Source organism: Solea senegalensis, linkage group LG5 (assembly GCF_019176455.1).
Source record: "Solea senegalensis isolate Sse05_10M linkage group LG5, IFAPA_SoseM_1, whole genome shotgun sequence".
NCBI classification, from domain to species: domain Eukaryota; kingdom Metazoa; phylum Chordata; class Actinopteri; order Pleuronectiformes; family Soleidae; genus Solea; species Solea senegalensis.
This window is the reverse complement of record NC_058025.1, coordinates 19,713,900-19,741,055: the sequence shown is the minus strand read 5'-3', so window position 1 is coordinate 19,741,055 and position 27,156 is coordinate 19,713,900. Positions and strand designations below refer to the sequence as shown.

Sequence of the window (27,156 nt, the reverse complement as noted above, 5' to 3'; positions counted from 1 at the left end):
TAACTGTTTTGTGGAAACATGTTTTAATGTATCTACACACATACCTTTCTCAAAACTGATTTATGATTTAAAATATCAAGTGGGAATTAACTGGGTAGTTGGCAGTTAACTATTTGTCGATAATACTTTCAACCAAGAAGATTTATACAAGTAATGGAGTATGTGTATGTCTCAGTTCTTCTCCTGACGCTGTCAGCTGTCTTGTAAAGTGCTATTTTTCTGTCATTTAATTCATATTTGTCAGTGGCCGAAGAGTAATATGTTTGCCACCAGATAGCAACACAAATATACCCAATGATACGTACATATTATACAAATACATGTTCAAAAGTGAGTGCATATTAAATACACTGACATCGTATTAATGGTCCCAATATATCCATCTATTTTATAGTTCCTGGTAAAAGCCATCAGAGTGAGACATCTCGTCTCTGTACGACCTCTGACGGTAGCTTCAGCCCAGCTAGCAGCCCGAGCTAATACGGCTAACAGCTAAAGGCTAACGGCTAGCTAGTGGCGCTATGATGGCGGAGCTGGTGCAGGGACAGGCCTCGATGAACCAGCCGGGGCTGAAGTCAGACGGCCTGGCCGATGTTTTACAGAGGGCCCGGCAGGTAACAACTCCCCTGGGGGTCCGCACACAGCCTTTCCGGGTTGAACCGAGATGTTTTGATCGAGCCAAATCACTTTTATTCGAACTCTCTCGTGTTGTGGTTCTGCTGCTCCGAACTTATGCTCCGTCAACACACACTCTTAAAACACACTAGTATGCTAACTAGCTCAGAAAGCTGCTCGGCGTTGGACTTATGGTCGGTTTTGCACACTTTTTGTGGGCTGACACAGTCCGTGAGTTAGTTTAGGGGGACTTTGTGAAGCTGTCACCCGTATGGGAGCGCAGTGGGACCTGGGAAGGGGGTGTTGGTGGTAGTGTTGGGGGGGAAACAGAAGTTTGGCCACACGTGTCACTGAGGCAGCAGACAACCTGTTGGGTTGCGGTACAGGAACACGGTGCACCGGGGTTTGTGTGGGCTAAACGGTAGTAAATGTGTTTCCGTCTGCGTTAAAGACTTATCTCCTTCCCTGCAATTAATATAATAGTTTGACACCTCACCACCAAAGACCCCTCCCTCCCCGTATAGTCTGCTGTTTACGCTAAGTTGGTTAGAAAGTAGGTTAGGGTTATGTAACAGCCTCCACACCATATACAGCACACGGGAGGTGTGTCTGTTCCTATAGCCAGATATACACGCAGACAGAGTCGGGTTAAAAGACCAGAGAAATCCTCATGTCTGTGTTAAAATCAGGAGCATTATCCTATAGGTTTAAACACACTGGATTTGGCTCCATACGGGTTCTGCCAACTATGGCAGGTCCATCCGTTCTTCAACCTGTCGTTCAGGTCTCGATGACAGACTGTGAATGAGATTCTTGTTTGAAGACCATCTGCTTGACTTTACACTATGCTCATTTGACTGTTGAAGGATAGTTTTGGTTCTATGAATTACTGTGACAAAGTCAGTGCCAACTGTGCCCTGTTTGTTCCTGGTGCTGAGAATCAGCCTGAGACATGGAGGCTCACTGTCTCTTAATATAAGGCTGTCATTGGGAACACAATGCTTTATCTTGCTGTTCGGTTGCCTTTTGTGACTTCAAACTGAAGGTTGTTTCACATTGTAAATTGCTCACTCACCCGTGCTTATAAACTGCTGCCCCGTCAGTAGGTTCAAATGTGTTATTTTCCTTCCTTAAATTTGCCTAAGTGGCACAAACAAAGTTACACACTTGATGCGCTGTGTGTGATGTCAGCAGAGCTGCTCTGCTGTGTCTCGTGCACATCTGCCATTCGCATCAAGTGCATGTCTCATGCTCAGCTTTTGCTATGTTTATCATAGGCTTTGCCTTTAAAAATCTCAATACATACTTTTAAATACTTGAAGTAATACCAATTTGCATTTAGCTTTGTATTACTAGAATAAAGGTAATATTTTGAAAAAGTGTGCTTCCCAACCTCACGAGAAAGAGTTTAGTAGAATTCATTAAAGTTTTACATAATTTCTGCTTTTTATCCACACACAACTGGCATTTTGGGAGCCCTAAACACCATTTTGAAAAACGGGCCCCACAGTGAAAATATATCAAAACACCACCCTTGTGTTTTTGTGTAATACCCAACTTGGGAAATGATGATGTCATAGCGCCACATTTCTCTTACTCTTGATCAAGTATACATTACAATGTAAAATTGATCAAATAAAGTTTATTTAAACAAAAAACAAAGTTGTACACGGCATGCAAGCTATGCACATGCTCCACCAGTTTGGTGTATTTCTGTGGCAGCGTTACTACACCACATACAGTACATGCCTGCCATATATACTACAGCGTTTAGAGTCTTAAGGGGTTGTGTGTGGATAAAGCATTAATATGAAGCTGCGCCTTACATGCACTGCACATATTTAACAATTCAACTTCAAATATGGAAGTGAATTGCTAGGCTAGCTTTTGCCTTGAAACAGGAAGAAGACGTGTTGTGTTTGTGATGTGACACATGCTGAAACTGTGAAGAAAGATCATTTTCACTTATTATATTTGGTGTTGGGTGCGTACAGCTCATTGACTTCCAATCAAAGTTTCCAGTCAGAAAATGCTTTATAACAGTGAGATAAGACAGTAGGGCTGAGCAATTAATTGCTTTCAAATCAAAATTGCAATTTTAAACAACACAATTACAAAATCACAGCGGCTGCAGTTAAAAGGTTTTAATTGATCTATAATCTGTGAAAAAATTCATATTATGAAGATCTCTTTAAAAATAGACGTTAAATATTTGATGGTGTTGTGGTAATGCTCCTTCAAATTTATTACAGTACATTTTGAATTCAAGCTGGATTGTGAAAATCATATTGCTGATCAAATTGCTGTTGCAAAATCTGTCTGAAAAATTACAATTTGGTATTCCCAGAATCGTTTAGCCCTATAAAATGGCAAACATATTCTGAGATGTCATGGATAGAGTGAGCCTGTGAGTTAAGTGATTAAAATCAGTTATTCCTTGTGTGCCAAAGAAACAGCTTAACGAGCTTAAATACATGCAAGATGCACACACAATAAATGCACCAATGTAATTACAACTGGCTGACCAGATTTGTCTTTATAATAAGTTGCTCAATAAATCCAGAGGGACAATCACATGGTTCTGGAGTCTTGGGAGAGGAGCTCTGGAATAATTAACAAAGCAACACAGGGAATAATTTACATGTACTCTGTCAAACACTCTGAGACAGAGATTTCCCACATTTATCAGACATCTGTTTTACTATTTTAATGTAACTTATTAGATATGTGGTGCCTCATGTACGAGTATGCTTTTGGCTGGTACTCAGTGTGGGCAAGGTCAACGCTGATATATTAGTGCTTCTTACAAAAACACTTCAAAGTACCTCACTATAAGTTTTATTAAATTTGTGATTTTTTTTTTGTGATGAGTTACTCACAGGAAAGGATTCACTAATCAAGCCTAGATTGTTAGACCACCGCCAAGATGTATAAGGTGTATTAACCAAGTTTATTAACTAAAGTTGAATATACTACCCATGAGTAGAGATGCACCAAAAATTCGGCCACCAAAACATTTGGGCTGAAATGCCTTTTTTGGCCATTTTGAAAGACTTTTAACACCGAAACAGGTTGTTGTGATGACGCATGAGAAAACTGCAGCCAGCGCGAGCCTGTCTATGCCCGCTTAGAGTCTGTCCAAGATCAGTTTGGAACACCAATAAAATGGTTCCAACAAGATGTGAGTACGTGTTGGAACAGCACCTACTAAATGCCAGAAAATCTCTTTGCGCAAAAGCAAAACTTTGAGTATTTTAGACTTCTTAATGGCCTAAATGGAAAAAACAGCTATAACAGAATACAAGCTTACTATGCGCGCAAAAAAAAGACATCTTTTCTGGTAAAAAATAAATCGATGGAGGATTTAGTTAGAATAACTACGTAGGTGCATTGCATTCACTTGGAAATGTGAATGCAATTTTTTCATGGTTGGTTTTTTGGAGTAATTATTTTTCTGATTTACTGAAATTGTTTTTATTTCTGAGTTTAGAGAGCATATGAAACAGTAAACGCATCCATTCCTTTATTGAGAGCTCGATTTAATTGTAACAACATGGACAGCTTGTTTAGTTTAATCAAGTTTTACTTTGATCTACTACTTTGATTGTTCAAGACACTGGGAGATAGTGCTGTCTTTAAGTCACATAGATGGTATTACCATTAGTTTGTCGACTTTACGCAGTCACCTGGGAACTTTGCGGTTGTTTAGAAGGAAAGCCCATTTATATCTGCTAGACATAGCAATGTTTCCCAGGATCAGTTGGACAGATATGGCATGCTCTACGGATACAAGATGATGCATTTGAAATGCATTCAGGTTGGTGACTCAAGAGACGATCAGGAGACTGCATGGGGCATGTATGTGCAGGCAGGAGTCACCATAGGTCCATGGGAGTCACTTGCAGATTGGAGATTCTCACGAGTTTTTAAGGTATCTCAATAATTCAGAAAAAACATTTCACCGAAAAACCCAATAGAAAGAAAAATAGGAAAAAAAACAGGAGAAAAAAAAATTCAAAAAAACAAACCAAAAAATAAATTATGGCATGCATTCACTGATGATTTTCACCAGATATTAGTCACTCAGCTCAGTGAAATGTAGGAGCACTTGATGTGATACAAAGGATCTCCCTTCCAGATCAGACCTGTTGTTATTGTGAAGGATTTTAATATAACTTGCTGGGGATGTGTTAATATCAGTCACTTTGTTAAAGCAGCAATTGTTTCATCTTGTGCAGGGAAAAAAAGGTGAAGCAGTGATTTAGTCACTCTGTGAACATGTTTAGTGTGGGTTTGCTGAGAGCAGCATTCATTGTATCTGCACTGTTTTTTATGGTTGCTCTTTTCTTTGCTTTTCTGTATCATGGAGATATTCAAGGTTACGTGTGTATGCATTTGTGTGTGTGCTTTGCAGTGTGCACTCCAGCCAAGGTGAGGTCAGCTTGCAGCTAAGAGTGAATAGCTGTGAAGGAGCTGTAGAGCTCTTGACTCGGTGGCTCTGCAGTCAATATAGACAGAGGAGAAAAACCTGAACAACTCTGAGGAATGACCTCAACATTTCTTTTACAAGTTGCTAGAAAACTGCAGGTCTGAATTCAGAAACCTCTTTCCTAAGGAATGTTTATAATGGTTATTCTGAAGGGACTGATCACTTTACCAACCCTGCTATTCTAGTTTTACCTTTTTATTAATTTTCAGAAATTGTAATTTTTTTTCACTTGAATGTTGTGAGGTAAAATGTGCTATTAATGCTGGGAAATTATGGATTTTATGTGTTATCAGTTCAGGCTGTTAAAGAAAAAAGTGACTATTTCTAAAGGGTAGGATGACTTTCTATAGGCACTGTAATGTTGCTGAACCTAACAAACTAACACAAGACCACCACACTAATATTTCTCAATAAATAATCACAATTAATCACTGACAGCACTGCATTACCAAGGCAACCATTAAATTACAGACAGCCAGTCAGTGAAAGGGCTCCATGTAAACATTAATTCCAGCTTGTCCAGTATGTCACCCTCTCAAAAGCAGTGAGCTGTGCCATTGTTATAGTCCATTCTTCATAAGGAGGTGGGTATTTGTTCCCGCCAGTGTCTTAGTAGTATCAGTTTAGCTGTTGTAAGAGCCAGGATAATCCATCTTTTCTCAAAACACGAGAAATCATCGTCTTGAAGCTCAGTGGTCGATCCCAAAATAGACAGTTTTGCAGAGATTCAGAAGTTTATGTGCAGGACATCAAATATAATCTGATGGATGTTGTTCCACCAATCCTTAAGTGCTGGACATGTGCAGAGTATATGGAGTATAGAGGCACCACTCCCGTCATAGCACATTCTTAGCTTAACTTAAGCTAACAGCTTGTGATCACGCAACACTGCCAAGCCAGAGAATCGCGGCCAAGATTTATGCACCGGTAATAGGAAATGGCATATATTAAAACATTTAAGAATGTTATCACTCAATGTTGGATTTTCCAAATAAAAATCGATATCAATTGGAAAATCAATTTTTCCAACTGCCCTATGTTCTAGCTTTCTAGAGTTTATATACTGTTACTACAGTGTTGCTCCCTTGTACCATCAAAGCTTTGGATATTTACAGCTCTTTGCTGTCAGAGCTCAACAAAGAACATTTAGGACAGCTTTAATAATTGCAAACCAAGTGCTTTATTAACAATTTAAAAAGTTTTGAAGTACTAAACCCAAAACATTTTTACTTTTTTTTTTTTGACCGTTGTATGGGTATCATCCATCTCACTGAACACACAGAGAACACAGTATAACAGTAAACATTTGTTATGTTTTGTAATAGTCATATCCATCATAGTGTCTCTTAGACTAAACAATTGTGCAGCACCCAGTTGGTCTGCAGCCAAACAAGGAACTTTATTAGGAAAGTTGCTGTTAAAGAACATAGAGGGAGGAACAGACTGAACTGAACTCTGGAATAAACTGGAACTGGAATAATAACTGGCATTTACTATGACTATAACTCTCCTCTTTGTCTGTTTGTCATATCATTTTCCTCTCAACATCCTCCTGTTATGTTTGGTTGTTTATTTAATACAACACATTTGACTAAAACATTTGTCCTAACTTGGGCCATATTGTTACTGAAAGATCCAGTAAAGCAAATGCATATTCTCTCTTCTTTGCACATGATATGTTTGAAAATAGTAGCTTAGAACATGTGAAAAACATGACAACCATGGAGTAAGAAATTATGGACTAAGGACTGAAAACTTTAAACAATTCAGTCTTCTGTTCAGGATGTTTAAGCTGTGTCTAAAATATAGCACAATGACACGCAGCAGCCATAGCTAACATAACTCCTCCGATATAAAAAGCTTTATTAAAGGTTTACCCATTCACTGTCAGTACCTGCATCTGCTCTTACCCTATAGCCTACAGTTCTGTGTCTTTGTCTCAAACAGATGACTGTTTTAATGTTTCTTGCCACCAACTGGACAGGCAGGTTTATTACAGGTCAGCAGCTGTAATCATGCACCACTGTTACAGGTGGTCTACAAGTAGTTATTGGCGGTGTTGTGTGTAAATTATTTGAAGTTATGTTAGATTGCCCTCATTGTTCAATCTGTCAAAATGACTAGCAGCCTTCAGATTTTTCCCTCATTGTAGAAAAAGTCTATCAATGACAGATTTATCGGTTGATGTGACCCCAGTGAGAGAGAGAGGGGAGCACTGTAGCTAAACCAGTTCTGAGTCTGTGTGAGTGTGATGTAAACTGCGATTAAAATAGTGAACGTGCTTCTCTACATGTCTGTTGATATGATGAACAGCAATGTTGAGGACACTGGTCCCCACTTAAATGAGTAGACCATTATGAGTGTAAGAGTAGTGCATTAGGATGAGAGGACGGAACTCCTCCAGAGCGCCTCCTGTTCCGTTTGGAGGAAGTTTAATGCTGGTGCTTTTATGTTTATATTCTGTACAAATACTGAGGAACAACTATGTTGGTGGACTCCAGCATCTCAGAGCAGAGAAAGTCGCTGAATTGTACATGATGTGAAACCTAAATTTAAACTCTTTTGTGACTTTTTTATCATTTAAAATTTGGTATGGTGGCCAGTAACACATCCAAAAGATGTATTTTGATCATTATCTATCACTTGTCTGTTTTATTAGTGCCAAAACACAACATGCATTATTCTATAGCACATACCATCCTGATGTATTTGGTCTTGTCTTGGAGTTTGGGTATATTCTTGCTGGACTTAAAAACCTCAGCTTTGAGCATAAATACAGTTCTCATACTTTTACTCTTAGACTTTTAATTTGGTGACCTTGGTCTAGTTAAATCACTACTTTGGATTTGAGCTTGGACTTGGAATGGCATCACACATGGTTTAGGTGCATTTGAGTTTCCACAAACTGGCAATGGTGGTTAACTGGTGGTGGTGATCAGTATATTGCTGGGTTTGTTAACTAGCAACAGGCAACCCAACTAATCTAGTCCATTTGATAAAAACAATACACAGTACTGTGTGTTTGACCTATTACCTCGAATACAAAAGACAGAACTGCTAAAAAAAACTGAGTAAAAACCACAACTTTCTCACTGTTGATGTCTGTAGCTTGAATAGTGGTATTTTAAGGTATTTCTTCTGTTTGTGTTTCAGATGGTGGGTAAGATGGGCGGAGAAGCCATTTCCCACCTCAACAGCTCCTCAGGAAGTGTTGACCCATCACTGTATTACCCTGGACAGAAACGACCAGGAGAGGATGGAGGTGAGGAGAAAGCAGGGGAGATCTATAATTACGAGGACTGCAATGATTCTTTGATAACTCAATTAATGTCAACTATTTTGAAAGTAGAGCTGCAACTAACGATTATTTTCATAATCGATTAATCTGTCGATTATGTTCTCGATGAATCGTTTGGTCCATAAAATATCAGAAAACCTTAAAAAATGTTGACCGCTGTTTGTCAAATCTGGGCATGATGATGTTCTCAAATGTCTTGTTTTGTCCACAAACCAATATGATTGACGATTAATTTAGTAATCAATTAATAATCGATTCATCGTTTCAGCTCCATTTGATAATCAACTATTTTCAGCTTCTTAAATGTGATTTTATGATTAACAAAACAATGAAATCATAAATGAAGAAATAGAAGTGTGTGGACTAAACAAGACATTTTCGATCATCATCGTCATTTTAAGGTCTTGGAAATACAGTACCAAGCAACATTTTTCAATATTATTATTATTATTTTTTTTTTTTGTATTTTTTTTTTATATTGCTTTTGGATTTTTCAAGGACTAGTGATTTGTACAGTTATGGCACTCCATAAAAACACAGAGAGAAGATGAACATACAATAACAGAACAATAGAAAGTGATTAAGTCTTCGTTGATGATAATAATCATAATACGATTTGGAAATATTTAGTTGATAACACATGTCAGAAATAAGTGCATCGGATAAAGAAGGATGAGGTGTTCACACACAAGGTTGCTCAGTTTGTCTGCTGTTAGCAGAGCTAGCAATAGCATTGGCAGCTATAATAACAGCACACTACCCTGAAATCCAAAGCTGTTAGTTTTTCGCAGGCAGTTGTTTGTCTCAAAATATCAATAAAATATGTAGTAAGTTGAGTTGTTACATAATAATTCCAGCAATACGGACAGCAGCTCACATGAGCTGTGTATTAGTGTCAGTATTATTTTTTTCCGTTGTAAGTGACTGCACGTCTTTCTTCACTACCTAAAATGTATCTTTGGAAGGGATCGTTGGATTTATACTCGGGTGCTTAATGGACACCTGTGTATGCATGTCTGTCTTACCTACCTAAACAATGCCTGTAAAAGGCTGCACTTGATATATTGTTCTGGTTGCACATTAACTAGTAAAACAAATATTTTGCTAAACACAATGTCATTTTTTTATTTTTCAAGGATGCATCAAGCTGAGGATATTTGAACAGTGTGAAGATATTTAGATAATGGTGGTAGTAGTACCAGCAAAAATGTTACTATGAAGTAGCCCAGATGTGGTCAACAGCTCCACTTAAACTGCAGTAAAAGGTCCATTCATGTCTCTCTTTCTCTCAGTAGGTAACCAGCTAGCAGCCATGGGGCATCAAAGGTATGAACAGCAATTCATATTGATTAAACACACACACAGCAGGACTGCACACACAAGGACTTTCAGCATCATATTCTTGTTTGCAAATGTGTGTGTGTGTGCACACTGGGGTGTAACAGTAGAGAAGTGTGATAGATCTGTCCTTCGACATGAACATAATCACTTATTGACACACAAACACTGTGGTTGTGGCATTTCAGAGTGCCCAGTATACTGATGTGTATTTGTGTGTGCGTGTTCCAGCAGGGTAACCACAGAGGATTACAAGGTCCCTGACAGGATGGTGGGCTTCAGTAAGTATGACTTCTGACCTGTTGGTCAGGTGTGTTGAGGGCTTTTATGTGGGCTTTTAACAGTAGCTGAACTGATGATTAGAATGTGTATCACCTAGTTCAATGTTTAATTACTTATTCTTTTGCATTGTATCTGTTTTTGAAATGAGATGCTGTGCCACCATTCTTAGCAGGTTGCAGGTGTTTTTTAGCAAGTCCCCCACTTTAAAATGTCAGAAGCTTCAGAAAATGTAAACCACACATGTAATAAAGTATTTGTGATTAGTGATGGAAAATGTTTGTAACAATCCATTTTTCATGAACAGATCAGTTTACAGCCAAACAATTTCAGCAGTTTTAAAAAAATCAGTTTACATGACATAGACGCTTGTCAGAATGTGTACCGTTGGTGTTTTTAGGGGTGCAGAAACTGTTACTGTGCACACGTCCGTTCATCGCACGTAGCATTTCGGAGTAATGTGATGGTACAGGATGCACTTCTATGCAGTTCAAACTGTCATTTGGAGACAGTGTGACGCTTGACAGCACAAGCGGGTGTTATGTTACTTATGCTAGCGCAGCCTTCCTTAGCGCAGCATTACTTGAGCCGCGGTTAATATTCAGCATCACTTCAGCAACACGGTGATTCCTTAACTTTTATGAAGAGCCAGTACGAAGAATTGTCAGACACAGATTACGTGGCTCTTACTACAGATGGAGGGACCTCCAGGGCTACTGAAAGTTTTCTAACTGTGACTGCTCATTACATTAATTCGGAGTGGGAGATGAGAAGCTCTGTTTTGCAGACCCGTCCACTTTATGAAAGACACACAAGTGAGCCTCTTTCTGAATCACTGACACAAGCAGTGAGAATGGAATCTAGAATAAATAGATAAACGAGTGAATGCAGCAATGTCTCTCCTCTTATTGTTTCAAAATCTCTGGATTGTTACAATGATGTCCTTAATCCTTAATCAAGCTACCTGCCTCAGTATTTCAGTTTTTGCAAGATTGCATGATGTCCTTAAAAATATGTGATTAAAAAAAAAAAAAATCTAATTATTAGGTTATACATATGATACATGGTATGGTATGAGTGCAAAAAAATAGAAAAAAACAACCCAACCGAAAACCATGACCCCAAAACCGCGAAATGAACCGAACCGTGGCTTTTGTCAACCATTTATTTAAAAGAGGTAATACAGAAAGAAAGATGTTTTATCATAAACATTTAAGATAGTACTAAAAAATAGAGCACATGGAGGTTTTTCCATGACTGTAATGTTTTTACAGGAACATTTATTTACTCATCATATTTCATTATTTATTCTCCATCTTCTCCTTCAGTTATTGGTAGAGGAGGAGAACAGATCACCAGGATCCAGTTGGAGTCTGGCTGCAAGATCCAGATCGCTGCTGGTGAGATTGACCATTGACCTCCTCTTCATCCTTTTTTTCATTTCATCTTCTTTAATTCCTCTGTCATCGCTATACTGTACATGCATATATTATGCACAAAATGTAAATTCTAAAATGTAGATTTTCATAATTCTCTAAAAGTCTTTTTCAAAAATGAAGTCATGAACAGTATTTGACATTTTGAGTTTGCACTTTAAAACAACTGCAATTCTGAATTTACTGCAGGGCTCCATGTCTATTAAACTTCTGCCCAGTTTTTCTTTTTCAATTGTGTAAAAGGAGAATTTGTGAGGGGAAAAAAAAAATCTATCACATGAGATGCATGCCAACCTGTATCACTCATCCTATGTATCTGTGTGAATGTGTGTACAGACAGTGGAGGTCTGATGGAGCGCCCCTGTTCTTTGACTGGAACCCCAGAAAGCATCGAGTGAGTCTCACCTCCTCATTTGAACAGCTCCTCCTCCACCCGCTGCTTAACATGTGTGTGGTGTGTGTGTTTGTGTGTGTGCAGGCAGGCAAAGCGGTTGCTGGTCCAGATAGTTGACCGTTGTAGAAATGGACCAGGTTTCCATGGCGATGGCGAGGCTTCTGTGCAGGAGATGCTGATCCCCGCGAGTAAGGTTGGGCTGGTGATTGGCAGAGGAGGAGACACCATCAAACAGCTGCAGGTACAGTGACAGAACAAGCCACACCCACAAAGGCATCAGTCCCTTTAAGTATCTCTGACACATGTTCGTCATGTTGCTCTGTGTCAGGAGCGAGCAGGAGTGAAGATGATGATGATCCAGGACGGTCCAATGCCAACAGGAGCCGACAAACCTCTACGTATTTCTGGAGACCCGTACAAAGTGCAGGTACACACATTTCATTTTAAATCAAAATCAACCCTAATCTAATTCTCACCAATCATAAAACCCTCCTTGAGATTCTCATCATGTACCCTCACTAACAAACTTTATCCCCAAAGTGAAATTAAGTTTTCTTAGCAGCCTAGACATGAGTTACAAAAAGAAACACACAATACTTACAGGATTTGAAAATATGTATAATTAAGCTAAGGTATATGAAAAAAATAAAGTAATAACTATACAAAGGGTGCCTGGGAGTAGAATTGCTGAAGTGACCAAATTGGCACAGGCACAATATCCAAGTTTATGTAATAATAGTCCAATTGTGATATAGTGTAAGATATTAAGTAATTTAAACTATACAATACAGTGATATAATAATAAACTATAATAATAATAATTATATATAGATTTAGAATTATATGTAGTCAAGTATCCATTAATATACTAAAATAAACCATGCCTGATATTAAATACATATAATTTTGTGTATTATATTTACTATAAAATAGAAAACAATATGTATTATACAATATTCAAACCACTGGTCGAGATTAGACCTTGTGTCGCTCCACACAGTTGGGTTGGATGAGACTATTGCTAAAGGTGCTTCAGAAGGGTTTTATGGAGGGAGTGTGAGGCATTGTCCATTATTGTCCTCAGTTGTGTGAGAATTCTGTCCTCCCTTACCTCCTCCAGAGTGGGGAGTTTCATTCCTACCAGATGACCAGCCTTCATTATCAGTTTATTTAAATTGTTACCATCCTTTCCCTTGACCCCAGCAGACCACAGCAAGGGTGCTGGCAACAAAAGACTGCTATAGCTAGTTTAGGATTTTGTTACAGATGTTAAAGAATGTGACCCTCCTGTGACAATAACACAACTCAGAGTTGTACTGAATGTCTCATGTGTACACAGTGAACAGGAAGGTCAGGAGCATAGTGCCCTGCTCACCACCTGATCAGACACAGCTCTGGAGCCTCGCATATTGTGGTTTGCCTGTCAGGTCATCCTCAAACCAGTAGATCATAGGTGACCCAACATTCATGTCCTTTAAAGGGGACATATTATACCCTATTTCCCCCATTAAAATAGTTCCCTGGTGTCCTAATGAACATGTCAGTGACATGCTTTGGTCAAAATACCATAAGGATGAAGAATCATAGCAGTTCAATAACCCTGCTAAACCCAGCCCTTTCAGAACGCTCGGTTTTCGTGCATGGTCCCTTTATATGCAAATGAGACACAGGCAAACACACACCCACTTCTTCCAGGGGGTTTCTGATTTGTCCTGACAGCGCTTTTTTGGTTCTCTGACAATATCAACATGGCAGCGTGCGCAGAAAACAGCGAGAGTGCCGTCACAGGAAGAGACGTCCTACATAAGGATCGAGCCGAACAGTGCTGAACTGTAAATCAGTTAAAAACACTTAGGAACAGCACCACTGATCGCCACCGCTGATCGCCAGCGGCGCGCGGCGAGCTGAACAATCTGCCACTGTATGTTACTGTATCAGACCGGTGACTGTACTCCGGAGACCTCGCCACCGCTGATTGCCAGCGGCGTGCTGAATAAACTGCCGCTGTATGTTACTGTATCAGACTGAGTCTGTGCTCCGTTCATGGAGGACGTACTGAACAAATATTTTTAATTAGGACTTGTCAGAATGGTCAGTTATGAGCTCTGTGTGACCTTTTCTTAACAGTGTGTGTGTTTGTACGTCGGTGAAATACGTTCGCTGACTAAATACGGCGACCGCTGGCCATAGTCTGATGCGGTGGTGCGAACACACAAACACACGTTTGCTGACTTTATCCGGCACATTAGCTTCATATATAAAATCCTCTGAGGCTGGAAGTTTGTGTAAAACACTGTGCTCCACTGTGCAGCCACCAACAGCACACTTGTCCCTCCGCGTTGACATAATACCGCTCTTCCTCCCTCGCCTGCACTCTTGCAGGGACAAGGTGGAGCTAAGGTGGAGCTCTCCAAGTAAACTTACTGGTGGGCGGTAACATTCGCGGTGAAATGCGCATGCTGCCGTCATAAGCGCAGGAAATTCAACATCGAGTGTTTTATCGCCTATACTTACACTAAGGGGGACCACAAAAACATGACTGAGTATTCTTTTTCCACACTTTGGCGACTGGTAGGGCCTCCAGAGTCCCAAATATAAGTATTGAAATGGTTAAAAAAAAATGGTTGATTTTGCATAATATGTCCCCTTTAACTTCTCCCTCATGCAGTTTGGGCTGGATAGTGTTGAAGACGCTTTAGAAATGAAAGAACATGATGCCCACCACAGTGTTGGCTCTGTCCAGGGAGGAGTAGGCCCTCTGCAGTACATAAATCATTGTGTTGTCTACTCCTAAATGGGGCTGGTGTGCAAACTGTAGTGGATCAAGGGAAGGTCGCGCTAGTGCCTCTCTATAACTTCCACAATGTGGGAGGTCAGTGCAATTGCCTGTAGTTATTTAAGACAATGGGGTTCCCATTCTTGTTCCGTAGCACTGGGACCCTGTGGAGTTAAGGGCTCAGGATTAAGTGTTCAACACACCAGAGCTGCTGAGTACATCCATTCAACATTCTGGGGCTTAAGTTGTCTGGTCTAGGAGCCTTTCCGAAGTCTCTGTAAGGGACTGTCCACACGAAAACGAGGATACATGAATCTTCCAAAGTTTTTTTTTTAGTCATATTGGGAGCCCTGAAATGGTATTTCTGGAAAGTAGCTAATATTGTTGACAACAGGAACACACACACACACACACATCTAACGTGACTATGTTCCTGTCTCTTCCTTTAGGCAGCAAGGGAGTTGGTGTTGGAAGTGATCAGGGAGAAGGATGGAGATTTCAGGTCGGGACGCAACGACTTCAGTGCCCGGCTGGGAGGAACCAGCCTCGATGTATGATACCCACTCACTTATATGCTGTTAGCGATTGTTAGCAATGTACAGTATAACTCTTTATTAAATAAATATTGCACATATATGTTTTGGGGTTTTTTTTTTAGGTTCCAGTTCCTAGGTTTGCTGTTGGCATTGTGATCGGCAGAAATGGAGAAATGATCAAGAAGATCCAGAATGATGCAGGAGTCCGAATCCAGTTTAAAGCAGGTCTGTTTACACTTATATAATCCAGTTTGACCCAGTTTTACACTACTTTTACACTAGTTTGAAGCAGGGGCTTGTTGCGCAAAACCAAGATAAGGAATTAAATTAGGATAAATTAGTTATCTTGGCTGAACTTAGCCTCTTGTCTGTTGCACAATAGCAGTAGCACATACATTATTATGGGAATGTATTCTGTGCAGATAGCCTAGAAAAACAATCTCCAGATTTGTTAATCCTGCTGCTCAATGTCTTCTGTCAGATGTCGTTCTTATTGGAAATTAATGTAATTTGCAGTTATTCATGATCCTCTGGATGCATTTTATTAGTCTACATTAAAATATTACAGACAAATTACGATTCAGTTAATGTTATTTTAATTGTGATCCATTATATTATCGTTATTGGATATTTATAATATTAGATTATATAGATTTAATGAAGACTGTATTTCTGTCAGAGGCTTGATCAAAACCTTTTATAGCCTAACTATACAGTGCTATAGCCCAGTCTGGGTGTAACTAACATGAGTGAAAGTTTCACTTAGGATGCAACATACGTCCTTTATTAACAGTGAATGTGAAAACACAAAATCTAAGTGCAATAAACAGAAACTGAGTTGAGAGCATAAAACATAACTAGAATGTGCCAAAAAAAGCTCTATAATTACTTATATATATATCAAAATCATATTGCAAAACATGTGGGGAAACTCCACCCACAAACCCCCAACATACTACAGCATTTATATTGGAGTATAGTGTTTAAAGTATTTTAGTGACTGTTTTGCCCTTTTTCACCATCAAGTGTTTCACCTGTTCATAAGTTTCTATTATCAGCTGTCGCTTGCTGGTGAAAGAAATGCGACTTTATAGAATTAGATTTGTGTCAATATTTTCAAACAACACTTTTCAGGAATCAAACAACCCTTTTTAAGAAGCAAAAACATATTCATGTACTTATGCAAAAATATTGTATTTTATTGTTTGAATACAATTTGTGCTCCCTGGTTTCTTCTTCGTGCTCCCTGGTTTGTTCATTGTGCCATGGTTTTTTGTTTGCGGGCGGGCCTTAGGAAGCTGCCGTCATGGGCTTGGAGTCGTACGTCTGGAACTCTGTTGTAAGTATCTAACGTTTGTCAGATTATAAACGTTAGCTACTTACAATTATTTTGTCACATGTTGACGGGGAAACTTGGGAAACGAGTTCCAGACGGACAGCGATTCCAAGCCTGTTCTATTGAGCTGGCGCTCCAAAACTCAAGCAAATCAGCAGACAGCTTGCTAATGCCTGCCCACAAACCAAAAAACCATGGCGCAAAGAACAAGTGTATGTGTACACACACATACATATACATTTACACTATTATAATCCAGCCAAAGCAGGTTTGTTATTCAATAGTATAATCTAGTTTGAAAAGGGTCCGTTTAAAATCATTTAAATCGGTTACATTAGCTCTGTTTATACCAGTAAAATCCAGTTTTAGGTAGGTCTGTATTCAGTTGTATAATCCATTCAATTTTTATCCTGTTCTAAATTGAAGTTCCAGTGGAAAGCATTCTGACTTCTTTGTCTGTCTGTCCAGATGATGGCATCAGTCCGGAGCGTGTTGCCATGGTGATGGGACAGCCAGACCGCTGTCAGCATGCTGTCCACCTCATCAATGAGCTTGTCCAGACTGCACAGGTAACAAACATTCTTGTACAGCATCCTTAGTGTGAACATAACGCATTCCCCTAGCCTCTTACCCTAACTTTAACCATCACAACTAAATGCCTAAACCCAACCCTAACATATACTAATTCTAACCCTAATCCTAAAAAGTCTTAACCCTCAAAAAGCCTGTTATAGTTATGAGGACTAGCCACAATGTCATAAGGTCAAAATGGCCCCACAAAGATAGATATGAATAAAAAAAATTTCCTCACACTGTATATACATACAAGTATATACATATACAAATACATGCACAAACACTGAACTTCAGAATAAAATTGCTATTTTTTTTGTAGGAGCGTGATGGTTTTGGCTCTGCCCTGCGGGGTGGGAGGGTCAGAGGTCGCAGTGACTGGACTATGGGCTCACCAGGTCCTCTACAAGAAGTGACCTACACCATCCCTGCTGACAAATGTGGCCTGGTCATCGGTAAAGGTAAGTGTCAGAGGAATTGGTGAATAAGGAACATGTTTTATACATGCAACTGCGGCTGAGTTTGTCTTAACTTGCCTGTGATGTTTTGTTGATGTAGCCATGCGCCTCTACTTTTTGTGTCTGTCTCCATCTTTTACTCCTTTCATTTGAGTTGCAGTTTGAAGAACATTAGAAAAATCCTGAATTTTCCATTACGTTAGTCACACTCAAAAATCATGACAGAGGTTGCTGCGTCTTAAAAAATGTATTTATGAATTCATCGGTTTTCAAGCAAATGCCTTTAGAACTTAATTATGTTCCATTGTTGTTTTGAATCAAAATAGAGCAAATAAGAGACATTTGCACTGGCCGGTACCACTGACAGGTACCCATTCCCATTATTTAAGAAACAAAAAAAAACAACAGATTATTTTTTTCTTTCCAACAAACAACGGCAAAGATTTAGAGTGAAAGACAGCCCCCATTCACAGTCCATTTAGAAACCTCATTAAAACATCAGCCTTTGTGTGTGTATGTGCACTTGTGTGTATACTGGAGGTCAAGAGGGTCTAGGAGCAGCAGCTTTCAAAATAAAAGCAGCAACGCAAAAAAGATGTCAAGTACCCAATGTTTCGACACCGTGTGTGTGTGTGTGTGTGTGTCACTTAATGCTGTTAGTGCAAATTGTCATTTTTAAATGAATGGCCAAAACCAACAAAAAACAAATCCAACTAAAATTTACTTTAAATAGAAACATGATTAGATAGCAGACTATTTTAGTTTAATTATGTGAGAAATACAATATAAATTGTTCTAGCTCATTTGTGTCATTGAGACAAACTGAGACCAACACATTTATAAAAAACTATGAACTATGAAAATAAGACAAAATTAGAAGTACTAATTTAATGATGATTTTTCTGGTTTTAGTATTGTTCAGTTGGTATTGGGATGATGAGTGTGATGTTCCACTGGTTGCCTTTCTTTTGTCTTATGTCTAGCTTTGTGTCAAAGGTCTCTCATCGTAGGTCTTGTCCTCTGATATGGCAGGTCTTGTCCTCTTTTATCACAGATTTTGTCCCCTGTAGTCATAGGTCTTGTCCTTTTGTTGTCTTAGGTCTTGTCCTCTGTTGTCATAGAGCGTGTCCTCTGTTATTGCAGATCTTGTCCTGTTATGTCTTTTATTGTAGGGCTTCTGCACTGCTGCATAGGTGTTGTCCATTTCTGTTGTAGGTCCTCTATCATATCATATCATAAGAATAAGTGTTGTCATAAGCCTTGCCCTCTGCTACAATGAACTGCTCATTTCTTGTTTGTTCCTCTGTTCCTGTGACAGAGGCCCCCTTTACGCCTGACATTAGAATGCATTGGCAGTGATCAGATGGCGATTGGATAGTGTTTCACCACATGCATTTACACCTGGTAATAATATGCGTCTCCGGTTTCCACATCAACATCCAAATGATAACAATCCGGACTTGGGTGTATTTACACCTGTACTTACAAGTACTTAGACACTCTCTGATTGCAATCCAATCACAGAAAATGCATTTTAATGTCAGGTGTAAAGTAGGGCTGTCAGTTTTCCTCTATAATCCCATTCGAATTCCTTTCCTTATTTTTAATATTACATTTTTTTTATTAAAATTTTTATACATTTTAACTTAATATGTGGTTGTTATATGTTCTGTCCACTGGGCCATGCTTGGGACACTGGCAGCTTGCAGGTGGCTCTTCATGGCGTTAATATAATTAGCTGCGTTGTCTGTGGTGATGGAAAGCAGTGACTATCGTTCTACTCACCCGAGTGGGTCGCTGATGCACCTGGCAACGTTTTTGGTGGTGTGGTTTGTCTGAGCTTCTGTCGTTTTGAGAATTATCTTTATATCTTTCAGCTCCCATTCCTCGTGTATGAAACGTGTGGTGACTGTCACATATGCCTTCGTGTCAACTCTGTCGGTGATGGTCGCGTCTTTGCAAATAACGTGTACCAGTTTGTCTGTAATAGCATTCTGACGGGCCGCTGTAAACCCCGCAATGTGGAGGGAAAAAATGCGTAGTTCTTGCCTGCTCGGACTTGAACTCAGCTTATTTGCCAGGATGCAGTGTTGGCAAGTGTCCTCTATTGTTGCTTGTTGTCGAGTGATATTTAATTTTCAACATTGCAAACTTTCCACACGTCGCTTTTTAGATTGATCAGGAGTGGTGATCTCTATGGGTGTTTTACCGCCGTCTGCAATTTCTGACTGAAAGTGTGATTTTTGTGATTCAGAAATCTTGAACTATTGTTCTGCAAGGGTTATACGTGAGTCACCACGTTTTAACATATGTATTAAAAAAATAATAATACACATTTGTACAGTAATAACAACATTTGATTATTACTGATTTTTTTAATATTCTAATCATATTTGACTCCAGAAATTCGTTCCAACAGCCCTAGTGTAAAGGCAGTGATAGATTGCCTACTGTGTTTCATGTAACAATGAAATCCAAACTTGAAGATTGTCAAGACTAATAAGCCATTTATGTGCATTTGCCTATGTGTGTGTATGTGTGTAGGAGGTGAAACCATTAAGAGTATCAACCAGCAGTCTGGAGCTCACGTGGAGTTGCAGAGGAACCCTCCCCCCTCCACTGACCCCAACACCCGGGTCTTCACCATCAGAGGCACCGCCCAACAGATGGACCTGGCCCGCCAGCTCATAGATGACAAAATTGGGGTAAATAAATAAATACATCTTTATACAATAATACCAATTTCAACTTTGTTCTGACCAGGTCTGATTTAAATACAACATTAACACAGCAGTGGTCTGTTAAAAAATACATGGTTACACATTTGACCCAGTACCAGATGTGGTCAACAGTCTCCACACAAAAATCAAAGCACTCTCAAACTGAGGAAAATTTTAACTGGTTTTATGATAATTGCACTGAAATACAATACTTAGTGATGACTATGAAATGGAGTATTTAAGGTGTAATGTATTTGATGTGGTGAAACTAAAATAAACTTTCTCTCTCATCCTTCAGGGTTCAGGTATAATGAGCAATGGAGGTTTTGGCTTCAGTCCCTTTACCCAGGGCCCCACTACACACCAAAAGTAAGTCTATGATTTTGGATTTTTGGTTTGTGCATCAACCCTGACTGAATAAAATAAGAAATGCATTTCTTATTTCATTCTGGAACAAGTTAAAACACAGTTCAGCATCTGTCATGGTCACCAAACTTTTAGGGCTGCTATAATTTATCGATTATTAATCAATTACTAAATTAATCTCCAACTATTTTAATAATTGATTAATCACTTGTGATTAATGATGAATGTTTTCAAGTTTCCTCATTAAAACTAATGATGTTAATTTACATTTAAGTGCAGATTTATTAATTCAAAAAGGGAAACATGTTGGTCTTTTATCACCCAGAAAACTCTGTAAAGGCCATGAAGGAAGGAAATGAAGGCTTCTTTCTTTCACTTTCAGACATCATTGTAAAATAGTTACAGTATGTTAAAATCAAAGACAAATAAAAGTAGAAAATTGTAGACTCATTGGGAAGTTTGCATTTAAACTTGCTTGTATTGTTGGGAGATGCAGCAACAGTCATGGTGGACTGTTTTCTTCCAGGGCTTCCAGCCTGTCTCTATATAATGTTTGTGAGTAACTGTCACTAAGGAGGTTTGTGTCTATGTGCAGCTGTGGCAGTGGTCAGACCTTCCTCACTGGAGTTTGGGGAAACACCTACCAGACGAACTGGCAAAACCCTGGACAACAAGACCCCAGTAAAACACACACACACACGCTGGTTTTGCATTCTTTGTGTGGACCCTCAGACATAATGCATTCTTTAGCCTCTCACAACTAAATGTATAACCCTTACCCTAAACCTCATTCTAACCCTAAAATCAAGTATGATCCTCAGAAAAGCCATTTTGTCTGGTTTTGTTGACCAGCCAAAATGTCCGCACAAGGAGTTTCTGTTGCCTCTAACATCAGCATGCAGAATTAAAACTGATGACATTAACAAACATGTCAATGAAACAACCAGGGAAATATGACATGTACATGAAAAGCAACGTTTCCTCGGAATCTTATGAGAGAAGTCGCCATTCAGACAATAAATGGCAACCTGAGAAATGAAGATTTATTCGCAGGCTGATGCTATCAGAATAAAGATACTTGAGCAGCACTACACAAACAAACACACACTGTTTTTATCGAGTCCAGTCGTTAAGGCTCTTTTTGTGTGTGTGTGTGTGTAGGTCACACTATGGCTCAGACAGGACAGGTGGACTACTCTAAAGCATGGGAGCAGTACTATAAGAAGCTAGGCAAGTCCACACACACTCGCAGATGTGCAGACACAGCCGGGCAATATACAGATTTTAAAATCTACTTCCTCACATTGGTGGAAGATTGTCAACAACAAATTTTTTCTAGGAGCAATGAAGAATTAGTAATGGCGTCTAATGACTTTTGCCTAGACTGTCTAAAGCAACAGCCAAATTGAAAGACAGCTGCTCCAACAAAAGTATGTTAAGCCGTCCTCTACCGTGCCAGAGGAAAAAAAACCTGTTTCTGATTGGTTCCCGTTTTAGGGCATCCTGAATTATGCCAACATGGCGTCTTTGCCAGACGTATCTGCAGAACGAAACCTAATTGCTGGCAGACTCGGCTTGGTTCACCCAGGCTAAGATAGATCTGAAGGCTTTTTTTGTGGTGGTTCTCAGCAGTTGGGATGTTCTAGTGTCGGGCTCACTGTTTGCATTTGTCTTTTTGTTTTGGTGTATTTGTAGGTCAGCAGAGCCAGCCTCAGAGTGTGATGGCAGACTACAGTAAGGCCTGGGAGGACTACTACAAGAAACAGAGTATGACTCTCTGTGTTTGTGTAATATGTAACATAAATCATAATCAGGAAAAGAAGGTCTTTTATGATCAACATCATGCTTGTCAATTCAACAACACATGTTAGCTACTTTCAGACTTTCACCGATGTCTGGGTATGTGCTTCTAAATGTCCAGAGGACTGTATGTGAGGACATAAATGTCACAAACAGCACATGAGCCTTCATGTTGTTCTGTGACTGCTGAATATGAAGATCAGAAAATAGACAAAGCAACTATGATATGTCTGAGCTGTGGCCCAGCTGGGAAGAGGTTTGACCCCACTGTTTTTTTCTGTGTAGGTCAGTCGTCTCAGCAGAGTTCAGTGCCAGACTACACTGCAGCATTAGCAGAATACTACAGACAGCAGCCCTACCTGTGGAACCCTGCACAGATACAGGTAACACATAAGGATCCATCAGGAAGCTGGTTATGTTATGTCACTGTGATGTGGCCTGTCCTTAAACGTGGTCCCTAAATTGGAACACCGCCCTTTTTTAATTTCTTCACCTCACGGAGTGGGAGTGAAGTATTGTTTTTGGCGCGCGCGCGCGCGCAATTCCACACTTGCTTGCACTTGCCACTATGACCAACAGAGGGCGCCAGAGGCATATTGCGGGAATGGGTTGAAGTCTTTCATCTCTGATTGCCTTGTTACAAATGTTTTGTCTCTACTCTTTTGTTGACAATGCCGTTTCCTGTTTCTTCAGGATCACTAGAGGCTCCACCCTCCTGGTGAAGGCCTCGGATGGTCGTCAACGGCAACCAAAATCGGGGTTTCCTAGCAACGCTCCGCCGCTTCCTCCTTCCTTTTGTAGAGAAAAACTAAGGATTAACTGAAAAATCACGGACTCTTCTTTCTGTTTTTTAACCTTACAAATTGATATTTTGTCGGGCAGATTTTTTTGGACTAGCCTCTGGTCTCTCCAGTGTAGACCTGGTTTTTCTTTTTGTTTTTTATCAAACTTGAACTTAAAGATGTATCAGTGTGGCTTTGAACAAAAGAACATCCAGTATAATCTATATTTTGTCTAGTTTTATTTTCCAATAAGAAAACGGTATAAGGCTTAGCAGTCTTGAGTAAGAAAATCTGATATATTATTATTATTATTTTGTTTATGATGATGTTTTAAAGCATGCGTCAGATTGTGTGTGTTGACTCTCAGTTATTTTTTTTTATTTTGGCATAGAAATATTTTAATAGCGTCGGATGGAAATGTATTTTACAGTCGGAGACAAAACTGTTTTTGTACTAAATTTGTGCTCGCTGGGTCTGTTGTTTGCAATCTAATTTTACCTGTTTAGTCGCCATCTTGGAGGTGCAATGACGCGTTTTTTGTGTTCTATTTGGTTTGATGATAGTTCTTATTCCTGTACTCTATAGTGATTCTTTAGTTTTTATGTTGTAATGATGAATAAATGACAATTTATGTTGCGTTGTCTAAAGCCAGATCTCTCTGTGGTTAAACACTTTGTCCTCAAAAAGGATTTAACCTCCAACCGACACCACGTTTCTCCGCCTCAACTTTCATTACAAAAAGCAGGAAAAATACTATTTTCTTACAGAGTGAAACTTAATTATTGTTGTTGTCACTAAGTTCTGCATTTCTACTTTTGTGATTTGTTGGTAGCAGAAGTATTATGAAGTTCTTTATTCTGTTAGTGACATGTCAGCTGAATGAGCTTGTTAGCTAAATGCACAAGTTAGCTCAACTTGGTAGCAAAAACGGTGCGTTACCTCAACTGTGTTAGCTGGATGAATGTGGTGGTCGTTTGTTTTTGTTTTTTGCGTTAGTTGTCTTGTGTTTTAACGAAATGTTAGCAGAATAAAAGTGGTTGTTGAAGTGTTTGTTAGATCTGAAAGTTGTCTTATGATAGGATATAAAATTTGTTTTAAAGGTATGTTAGCTAAACACTGAGTGCTAAAGTTAGCTTCACAGTATTTTCTACTGAACACGTGTTGGACGTTTTTGGTGGCTCGACTGTCTAGTGTGTGGTTTTCCAGACATGTAGCTATTGGCTTACATGTGTTAACACTCACGAAATATTGCACAGGCAGGAAATACCAGCAGAGCAACTTACTCTTATTTTCTTTATCGATTGATCTGCTCATCAGAAAATTGTAAAAAGGCTTTTTTACAATCTCCCACTGTCTGAGACGTTTTCTCAAATGTTTGTAATTCAGTGATCAACAGTTTGAAGCCAAAGATGCTCATTTCACTATGGCACAACCCAGATAAAGGTCAAACTTCCACCTGAAACTAGAACCAGAATATTCAAAAAGTCAAAAAAAATTCTCCAAATTAATCAGGTAGGGAGAAAAAGGGTTCAAATTATGGATGATTCATTCCAGGAGGCAGTAATGCATTATTAAAGATGCCAACTGCCGTTAAACACCAAAGAACTAATCAGTTGGCTGACTGATCTGATCACAGCTCTACATTATGCTAGTGAAACGGATGTTGAACACTGTCCATATCTAACTTTGCTTAAGAATGAAATTCCTTCTTGTCCACTTGTAACTTTGTGGATAGCAAAATCTAATCTCTACTAAATTCCATTCCTTTAAGTGAAAAGAAGGCACAAACTGTTTTTTTTATCCAAATTAAATTTGATCACTTCCAAAAAAATAATATAAAATAGTAAATTTATTTAGCTGTAATATCCATTGCACATAATGAATCCGCTGTCTCAGTGTCTCTAATTATGTGGACGTGTGAATGTTAGTTGGCTGAACAGAGTGCTTAAATACCTACATTTGTAAAAGTGAATGTTTTCTTAAAGGCACTTCATGTTGGCTAACAGTTGTGTTGTCTAAACTTCTGTGTTTGTTAGCGCTGTTGGGGGTTGATGTAGATTTATGCTTGGTGGCCTTGCAGGTCATTGTAGACACTTTTATTAGAGTTGCATTTGTCAGTCAACAGAATAATAATCAGCAGCTGTTATGGTAATTCATTTATCTGTGACCAATTTTAATGTGGCGAAATTCTCTGGTTTCAGCTTTATATTTGTTTGCTTTTCCTTTGTGATAGTAAACTCAGCATGTTTGGATCTTGAAGTATTTGTCAGACAAAAAGGCATTAGAAGAAATCACAGTGGGCTTCAGGAAATTGAGTTGGATGGATTTTATTTCTATTTTTTGCAATTTTTTGACAATGATGACAGATAATCAACTTCAGAAAATAATGGATAGTTGCAACAGTTTTGTTTCATATTTGTATGAATATGTAGGTATTTTTTCTTGTTTTAACACAATTTTTTTTTTATCTGAAATTCACATGTATCTTTGCAGAGGTTTAATTGCAGCCTTAACTGTAAAGTGTGTATGTCCATTGCGATAATTGAGTTGTGTGTCAGATACATGTCATGTGCATGTGTAAGCTGGATTATGCCTCTGGAAGATGAACATTACTTTTTTGTTATTTCATATTTGTAGGAACTGTTTCAGAACCCACTTCCAAAAAGAACTTTGAATCTGCCAATAAGCTTGTTTAATGCTTGTTATTGTTGTGTAGATGAGTGTGAATCCGTTTCTTTGTATAAATTCAGAGATGTGGCTTCGTAGGTGTACTTCCAGCCTGGGCTGTATTTGTTCTCTGTCTCGTGATTTTGCCTGTTGTTGGCTGAATGTTTAATTGTTAGCTGAATGTGTGTCGGACCACAGAGAGGTTGCCTGGTGTTGAGGGAGATCTGGCTCTTGTTTTGTTGACTATTGAATCCATGGTTGTGCTTCTTATGTGTGACGATGAAGATGATAATGACGATAATAATAATGACAATAATAATGAGTTCTCCTGTACAGGAGTCTATTTAAATCTGTTAATGGAGTTATGAATATTCAGTTTGTCGTAAGATAATATAGTTTGTGTAAATTTCCACTCTAGCGGGTGCTCTCCAGTACAAAATGTACTCCTGTTAAAAAACATTATGTTGTTTAATTCACATGTGTCTAACGTTTTGCAAAGAGAAGCTGAGTGTTATATTCTCAAGACTGCTAGGCTAACTGTCCCTATCTCTTCTCCCTATTTGTCTTTCTCTGTCTAGATGTTGCCATGTTAAAAAGTTGGACTGATTTGATGCCTTTCATCACGTCTGTAATCGGACCATGTGATTACAAAAGCCTCACAACCTGAGCATTATTGTCACAGGCGTGTTGAACAGTCCCCAACTTGTTAGCGTGGCAGCTTTGAGGCGAAGAGAGCTGTAGTAACGGGGTATAAAATCCCCAAAACTTAACTAAAGAAAACACTGGACTGGATGGTGGCCTGGTGTCTGGACCCGGTTCTAGGTTTAGTCAGCAAAGTCTCACCATGCCTCCTGTTGTCCCAGAATCAGAACTGGACACGACATAACCAATCCACTCCAGCTTAGATCTTCCTAGTCCTGACCCCTCGTCCTGAAGAGGGTGACCAGGAGCTTTTTGGTTTCATGGTTTCTGTTGTTTTTCTCATGGACACATGTCCTAACTGTAACCTGCAGATTTTTCTATTAGATTCTATTGACAGATATGGTTGTGTATGAACCCGAGCCACAAGACTGTTGATGTCCGAGGAAGAGGAAGGATGATGATGATGATGATGATTAACATGAGGGCTAATAAACAGGCTCATTCTTTCTGACTGGTTGTGTTATTAGAATCTGTTTCTGTACAAAAAGTTCTGTTTCACTAAGATTTGAAATGTGTCAGTTGACCCTGGGGGGGAAAAAAAAAACCAAATGCCACATGAAAATTCATCTAGATAACAGAATCTGCATAAGA

General features: G+C 39.1%; 1 protein-coding gene across 6 annotated transcripts; it reads left to right on the top strand.

Annotated features, from left to right (window-relative positions):
• The first annotated feature begins 479 nt into the window (after nt 1–479).
• On the top strand, nt 480–27,016 carry LOC122769604 (far upstream element-binding protein 3-like). 6 transcript variants are annotated; one of them, XM_044026268.1, is made up of 19 exons: nt 480–614; nt 8,258–8,366; nt 9,698–9,728; nt 9,975–10,021; nt 11,348–11,419; nt 11,792–11,849; nt 11,934–12,090; nt 12,178–12,276; nt 15,075–15,176; nt 15,284–15,386; nt 16,966–17,066; nt 17,393–17,531; nt 20,073–20,233; nt 20,547–20,617; nt 21,210–21,295; nt 21,776–21,844; nt 22,310–22,381; nt 22,700–22,797; nt 23,108–27,016. In XM_044026268.1, the coding sequence occupies exons 1-19, from the start codon at nt 522–524 to the stop codon at nt 23,114–23,116; spliced, it is 1,677 nt and encodes a 558-aa protein (XP_043882203.1). In that variant the 5' UTR covers nt 480–521; the 3' UTR covers nt 23,117–27,016. The 6 variants fall into 6 exon arrangements, with proteins under 6 accessions (XP_043882203.1, XP_043882202.1, XP_043882201.1 ...); XM_044026267.1 differs by having other exon boundaries at nt 9,972–10,021; XM_044026266.1 differs by having other exon boundaries at nt 9,695–9,728.
• Nucleotides 27,017–27,156: the final 140 nt, after the last annotated feature.

Bases quoted from the DNA above. Each gene is read 5' to 3' on its own strand.
- LOC122769604 (XM_044026265.1), top strand. From the start codon at position 522: ATGATGGCGGAGCTGGTGCAGGGACAGGCCTCGATGAACCAGCCGGGG. The intron at 11,420-11,791 runs GTGAGATTGACC...ATGTGTGTACAG, and splicing joins CAAGATCCAGATCGCTGCTG to ACAGTGGAGGTCTGATGGAG. The intron at 15,387-16,965 runs GTCTGTTTACAC...CTGTCTGTCCAG, and splicing joins CCGAATCCAGTTTAAAGCAG to ATGATGGCATCAGTCCGGAG.